We start from the raw sequence: 8,305 nt of genomic DNA on the forward strand, positions 1-8,305 counted from the left end.
TATATAAGTTAAAATAAAATAAATATAATATATTTGCATGACAGGATCATGAAAACACGAATCTCATAAAGAAAAGTAGATACACAACAAGATATGAGGATGCTCGCTCAAACTATGCAAATATACATTCAAACACTAGTTTACTTTATTGGAGCTAAAATAAATGCCAAGTTGAGACGAGTATGCCTCAAAATAAAAGTATGCCTCTTGACCAAGCTCATCTATTGCTTAACCTTAATCTTCGACCACCTCCTTCGTTTGTCTGGCGGAGAGTTATTTATTCGTTCAACCTATTATGTTGATGGGTTTGCATACCAAAGGGAGAGATACATGTCATAAATGTATGTCATCAACATAAAAGGATGCACATTAAAAGAATTTGAATGAGATTTAAAATGATTAAATTTAAAAATAATAAAAAAATTTCAATTTAAAGTAGTACATAGAAATAATAATTCTATTTTAATAAAAGATGAAGATTAAAAAAAATTGTCCTCTTTACAGCTAAAATGAAATGATAATCTTAAAGCATGTATTTAGAGAAGTTTGATCAACACTTTAAACACAATCATAAAGTTTCAAAATTTATTAAATTTGTCACTTCTAAAAACACTTGGTTTATTTCCAAACTAAAACTTTTCATATTTACATATAAACAACTAAACTTTAATGTTTACATACATAACACTCATATGTAATTAGGGCTGTCAAAAAAACTCGTTGTTCGCGAACAATTCGTGTTTGGTTCGTCAATGAGTTCGTGTTCGATTCGTTCGATGAGTAAATGAGACAAACATGAATAATTTTTTTTTCGTTCGGTTAGTTAAACGAACCAAACACGAACACAAGCTCTGTTCGTTCGTGTTCAGTTCGTTTACACCCCTATATGTAATATTGCATCAAAACATAACTATTGCTGAAAAATTAAAAAAATGAAATATAACTTTTCTTTATATGATTATGACACTAAAATATTATATTTATAAAAATCAAAATCTCCATCTCATGAACAAAATAGTATTTAGCAGCTTTAATCAGGACCAAACTCTTCTTTTTTGGGCATTTACATAAATTCCACAACTCTTACCTATTTACATTTAACACCTAAACTTTCATATTACATCCCACACACTCAAATCTTTAAAATCACATCAAAAATATCACAATTACTAAGTTTCTAAAAAGGAAATACACATTCTCACAAATAGACGACGACAGCACTGCGTTATAAATGTAAAATATCAAACTTGACCAGTTAAATATGTAAACACATGAGATCTGTGTGGTTGGTATGACAATGAGCCACAACAATTCCAACAATGCAATTGAGACAAGATGATAAAGATAACAGAAGCAAACAAACCAACCACAATAGTACTTAGAATCACAGATCAAAAGTTAAAATCAAAAGTTGTTCTCACTGGATATAATATATAGCACAAACTGGTCGCTACTCCTCCATTTGATGCTCTGCTTGGGGCTGGGAAACCTTGACTTTGATCTTTGGAAGGGTAAGAGAGGGATCCTCTTGAAGGGCGAGCGGTGCCTTGACCAAATGGATGCCTTGCTCCAGTTGTTTCGCCGCAGCCTGCAGCTCGATGGCTTTCTTCCCCTTCATCCTGTGACAGAATTAGAAAAAAAATAAATAAAAAAGCTAAATGGTTCTCAGAGTTTATTAATGTGTCAAATTAGTCCTTCGATATTTTTAATGGGGGCTGATATATAAACTATTTGAGCTCTTTTTAAAATATCTGGAGACTAAAACTAACATTTTTACAGACTCAAACTAAAACGACCCCCCTACAAATGAGTCATAGGACCGTTTTTGGCACTTTTTTCTAAAATCCTAAGAGAATGGAATGGAAAATATGAGAAAACATATGAATTAGCTTGTTAAGAATACAAACCTCATTGTATGATGTCTGGCCTCTCTAGCAACTCTTATCTTGTCAATCTTCTTTATAGCCTTGAGAGTTTCCTCGGCGACATTTCTATCATATCTCTCAGGCCTGTTTCGCTTTCTTTCAAACTCAAAGGTGGAATCCTGATATTGAGAAATAGCAGTGCCAAGACGTTGTTCAAAAATAATGGCAAACAATGCAGCTCACATTATCAATATGATCAAGGAATGTTAACCATGTGAAAAGTTATAAAATTTCGTGCCTGTGTCATATCCTTTCCATGCAAACGTCGATAAGCCTTCGTCCATCTCACCTTCCGAGGATTTCTCTTCATTTTGAAGTTCTTGTGACATTTTGATCTGACATTTTGATCTACAAAAGCGGAAAATCTGCAGGAAAATTGGGGGTTAAAATGGGAAGAGTTGGCGGATGATTAATTTATGCTGGAGTATATATTAAGTTCCAACTACGTAGTTATATTTAACTTAAGAGGAACATATGCAGGGATGTTGAATATAGTATATAGAGGGGTGCGATTTGTTGAATCTTTTGTGTTTAGGTAGAATTAATCACCAAATTTAGTCTTAAATCCAACTAGTTAGAATTTAACCTTATAAATCTTCAATATCATTCATTGGTGTTTAGTGTTTTTAAATTAATAAATTTATTTTTTGCATCTTCTAGCATTACTTGTGAAATCCATAATCATTGAATTTATTTTCCATAACTTTAATATTTAATAGGTGCAGTACAGAGATCATTCACATAAAAGTATTACACAATATGGATGTGCACTGCCTTGTGATGAAATGGAAAGCATCACACTAACATCAAGTTAATAGGAATTTTATGGTTCAGTAGCATCTATGATGTTATATTATATCATTTAAAAATGACAACCATTTGATTTATTTGCATCTTTAAATGACATTTCAAAAAAGATCCAATACTACCCTAATAATATCATGACCCAAGACCACAATTAAGAAGCTAAAATGGTAAGAAGAGAATTCAAGTTTTTTTTTGTTTAATACCAAAATCCTCGTCTCTTCTTACTAAATTAACAACAAAAACAACAACAACAAGCCTTTATCCCATTAAGTGAGATCAGCTACATGAATCCCATTTCTCCAATGTATCCTATTGAGTGTCATATTTTCATTTAATTTTAATAAATTAAGATCAGTTTTTATACAACATGCCCAAGTCTTTTTAGGTCTACCTTCGCCTTTCTTAACATAAGTCGAATCTAAACATCTATTCTCCTAACCGGATAATCAATGGTCGGCATTTAATGTGACCAAACCATCTAAGATGGCTCTGTCACTGGAGCTAAACTAACCCTTTCATGAATATATCCGATTTGCATTTTGTCTCGAGGAGTAAAGCTACTCATCCAGCTAAGCATTCTCATCTGAGCAACACTTAACTTAGTTTTATGCTTCTCTTTTATAGGCCTCAATACCATCTTATAAAATTTTCCTTCCAAGTCTAAGCAGTACTTTTCTATCACACAATAGGGCCAATGCATTCCTCCAATTTAGCCATCCAACTTTAATTCTAATAATAACATCCCCATATATATTATCGTCCCTTTGAGCAATGTACCCGAGAGATCTAAAATGTTCATTCTTTTTAATGATTTGATCACCTATTATTACAACTCTATCTCTGAATCTACTACTACTAAAATTAAATTCCATGTATTCATTTTTTGATCTACTCAAACGAAGGACTTAAGACTCTAAAATAAATCTCCATAATTCACGTTTTTCATAAACTCTTTCTTTAGCATTATCCACAAAAAGGATATCATTAGCAAAAAACATACACCAAGGTAAATCCTCCTATAAATGTCCAGCAAGAGCATCCATAAATAAAGCAGAAGGATTGGGCTTAAAGCCACTCCCAGATGCAATCCAATTGAAATAGAAAAATACTTGGCCAATCATTATTCTAGTCAAAAGTAATAGCCCTAGTATACATATCTTTCATGACTTGAATATAAATCATATCAACACCTTTCTTTTCTAGAACTCTCCAAAGAACTTCTATTAAAACCTTATCATAAACTTTTTTCTAAATCAATAAAAATCATATGTACATCCTCCTTACTCTCTGTACTTCTGCATCAAACATCTCAATAAATGTATAGCTTCCATAATAGACTTGTCCAACATAAATTCAACTGATTATGAGAAATCTTTGTATCATGACTTAAAACCTATGTTCAAATACTCTCTCTCCCATCATTTTAATGTATGACAGATTGACTTGATTCTTCTATAATTTGCACACTCTTATGCATGTCCTTTATTCTTAAAAATGTGAACCAAAATACTCTTCATCTACAGGTCAACCTTATATTTTTTTCCTAATTCTCTAAGATTTTACATCTAAACCAACTTTTATATCAAAACTTTCTATATTTTATTTTTTCTTGCACACAATTATTCAAGAACAAACTATTTTTATTTATAAAAAAAAATTATTTTGTTTCTCTAATACTTCTTTTGTCACTTATTTAATATTGTTTGTTATTTTATTCCAGATGGCATTAGCTACTTCATGAACATCCTAAATCTTCAAATCTTAAAGTCTGCTCATAAAAATACTTTTATTTATTATTAAGTGATCCTCAATCTAATTTTATGATAATATTTCATTATATTTTTTTATCTTCTGACTCTATCTTAAAGTCCAAAACTAATAATCAATATTGAATACTTAAATTTTCACTTGGCATGATCTTACAATCTTTACATTCTTAACAATCTATTTTTCTCATTAAAAAAATAATTTTTTGTTTTATTAGATGCATTCTTATAAGTAATAATATGTCCATATTATTTCTTAAATAAAGTATTAGCAATAAAACAACCATGAGTTAAAGCAAAATTCAATATAATTATATATTCTTTATTAATCACTCCAACCACATAATATTTCTAAAATCTTCCACTACTCTATTAACATATCCATTTAAATCTCCTTAAAAAAAATCTTTCTTCAAGAGGCATTTGTATTAATTCGTCCCGGCCATTTCGCAATTTTTCTTTTCTGTATATTTTTGTACCTACTTGAGGAACATAAGCACTTATAATATTATGAGCCCTAGTATTAACAACAATCTTTAGAGCTATAATTCTATCTTCAACTCTTTTAGTTTTTACAACATTATCTTACAGACTCTTAACCATAATTACACATAAAACATTTCTAATACGACCTCCACCTAAATACCAATTTTTAAAACCTAAGCTATCAATCTCCTTAGCATTCTCTATAATCTAATTAGTTTCTTGAATGCATAAAGTATTTATCTACTTATAAACTATAATATCTACTACTTCCATTAATTTACCTATGAGAATACCCATACTCCAAGATCATATTCTAGCATTAATTTCAAACACTAATTTCTTTGCCGCATTCGTTCATACTGCGGGAGCCCTTACTTATTTAACACTACACCGGACAACCGGTGTAGCGACCCTTGCACAATTTTTACTGTATCCAGTTTATACAATGTGTCAATTCTAGAGAACTCCGTAGCATTTACCGAATAATTTTGAAAGATTCGTGTCATGATCTTTTCACAAAAACTTTATGTTGGTTGTCGATTACCTAACGCAACCCTCAACTTTTCGTCTTCTTCTTACCATTGACCCTCACTTATATTCCACAAGCCGAGTCGATCTGGCATGGCGATAACAACAAACGAAGAATGTCTGTGTGATCAAATTTGGAATGCATAGAGTATATTTGAAATTCATCTCAAATAAAGCCTGTTTAAAAAAAATGGAATCTGACATTGCGTTTAGAACATCAAAATCATCTGAGAAGCCTTCTACTATCAAAAGGAGCAAGAGTGGTGAAATCGAAGGACAGTCGGTGCGACGCGTGAAATTTGGACTCGATTCATCTCAACGACCGTCAAAAACACTCAAATGACTCTCGATTGCAAAACAAATTGTTATACGAGCACATTCGATATATCAAAATTGCCCAAGGAAAGGTCGACTATGATCAAAATGATAAAGCATAATGAAAATGACAAACATTGGAGCGACACTTAATTCGGGCTCAAATTATGTCGATCGTCGTTAAAGTCACTAAGATGACTTTTGATTACAAAACGGATCGAGCGAGCACAACTGGAATGTGAAATTTGTCTAGAAATGATACTCATATTGATATGATTTCGTATACGGACAAATAACACAAATCGAGATATAAAATAAATTTAAAAAATAAAAAAATTGCAAAAACCCTACATCATTTTCCTGCTCAAGCCCATCGCCAATCCCATCCCTCTCCATACTTCCACCTCTATCCCCTCCAATGGAGCTTTCCACCTCATCTAAAAATGATAAAAAAATAAAACAAAATAAAATTTATAACCTAATATTCACTCTCCCGCATTCCCCTGCCTCAGTCCACATGCATTTTCGGCCACATCTTCACAATGTCTTCCCTTTTTGACCTCAGGCGATGCCGTCGGCCTTACCTCTCCCACTCGTGAAACCCTAGCCCCTAAACGTTGCCGTTTTCCAATCGCGACATTCCAACCGCCGGCTCACTTTCTGCTCTGCCAACGCCGGTGAAGGAGCTCGCAGCCGCCGCCTGAGCCTGTCGGAGCCGTAGGCCATTAGAGCCTCCTTCCACCTCTCCTGCACTTTCCCCTCTCTGAGACCCAACTCCATCCATGAACCCTCTCTCTCCTGCCACTCTGTTATTCCCAAAATCTGAAGGTGACCGATCTCCAGGCTCTTCTTACCAATGAACAGCCCAACGAGCCCTCTGCCCTTCCCCTCAGCAATGCATCTTCCACTTTGAAACCTGCAGCTCCAGTGGATGAGCAGCCCGCTGCCCTTGTGCATCTTCCCCTCAGCTTATGATACCTGCTTTCCTCAACCCAGACCAGACATTCCCTCCGCTTGGCATTTGCCTACATGGCCGATGTTGAGCAAAAGGCAGCTAAGTAATATACTATTGGTGAGAGAGATCGTATTAAGAAAGAAGCCTCATATGAACAGATATATGCTTTCCATTAGGACAAAATTGATGAAGAGCATTGGTCTTTGAAAGCTGCTAGAGTTTTAGAGATGAATCAATGCGGGAGTGTGATCTGGAAGAATATTACAGACGTTGAGTGATTAAGGCACAAGAATTCTGGATATTTTATTATTCTGATGTAGCTAAAGAAGATCAGTCGCTCAAGATTTTCAAGAAAAAAAAAGCCCATAGCAAGAAGATATTCCTGTTAGTGATATGGAACAAAGTCCTTGGCTGGCTTTTCTTGGAGCCACAAGTTAAGTACCAAGCCGGAGAAATTTTGTATGTTATGTACTTTAATTTGCAGGTACCTCAAGCCCCATGCACGCTTTTTAAGCATAGTGAGCTATCAGTGTCGTATTGATGTGTCGAGAATGAATTCGTGTGTGCGCCTTATTATTATTTTCGTGTAGGTATACGATGCCCCATGCACGCTTTTTTAAGCATGATTATGAAGACTCCCAGGCCACAGTGTCGAAAGACATTGACTATGCACACTTCCTTAAGCATAGTAGGAATGCCTCAGTTTCTCAACGTAGCCTCCCAATCGGGGATGACACTGGGAGGTTGTCAAAATGTTGTCGGATGTTCATCTAAATGCCGCTTACAATGAGTAACCCAATTGAAATCATTTGGACTAAAATGCATCAAAATGAGTGGTCCTCTATAAATCATCTTCAAAGAACAAAACAAATATAAATAGAATCTACATAACACCTACAGGGGACTCGACGACTCGTCAACGAGCTCGAATGAAACATGTGGGGGTCAACTTGATCTCTCAAATGGGAGCAAAGCATGAGAGAGAAACTTGCATAAGACCCACAGGGAACTCGCAACTCGTTAACGAGCTCGAATGAAACCTTTGGAGGGTTAACTTGATCGCTCAAACGAGAGCTAAGCATGAGAGGGAAATTTGCATAAGCCCCACAGGGTACTCGACGACTCGTCAATGAGCTCGAATGAAAAGTGAAAGAGGTCCACCAATGTTGTGAAAAACGACGACAACAAAGCGATAAATGAAACGAGTAAAATTACACGCAGAAAAACACCAGAGCGGCACAAAGATTTACGTGATTCGACAAATTTGCCTACGTCCACGGAGCTGCAGAGGATTTTATTTCTTCGAGAAATTACACCGTTGAGCGCCTCGACGTTGACAAGAAAAGCTCTATTTTCTTCTCCCTTCCTCTCTCTCTCTTCCTCTCTTTCTCTTAACTCTCAAGCAGACTTGGTTTGGCCTTGCTTGGCTTGACTTATTACAAATCATAAGAGACTATTTATAGAAACTAGGAGAATGGTAGGTGGGAGGTGGGTAAGCGGTAAGTGGGTGTGGTAGGTGAGCG

At 34.8% G+C, this 8,305-nt stretch overlaps 1 protein-coding gene across 1 annotated transcript in view; it reads right to left on the reverse strand.

The window, feature by feature from the left end:
* Positions 1-1,221: 1,221 nt before the first annotated feature.
* LOC110021995 (probable ribosome biogenesis protein RLP24) overlaps positions 1,222-8,305 on the reverse strand; it is a 13,633-nt gene continuing 6,549 nt past the window's right edge. Inside the window, 4 exon segments of the mRNA XM_020720754.1 lie at positions 1,222-1,619; positions 1,908-2,044; positions 2,164-2,262; positions 2,264-2,290. Coding sequence (XP_020576413.1) covers positions 1,451-1,619; positions 1,908-2,044; positions 2,164-2,262; positions 2,264-2,290 — 432 coding nt within the window. The 3' untranslated portion in view covers positions 1,222-1,450.

This window comes from Phalaenopsis equestris, unplaced genomic scaffold, assembly GCF_001263595.1.
Source record: "Phalaenopsis equestris unplaced genomic scaffold, ASM126359v1 Scaffold000160, whole genome shotgun sequence".
Classification (NCBI taxonomy): Eukaryota; Viridiplantae; Streptophyta; class Magnoliopsida; order Asparagales; family Orchidaceae; genus Phalaenopsis; species Phalaenopsis equestris.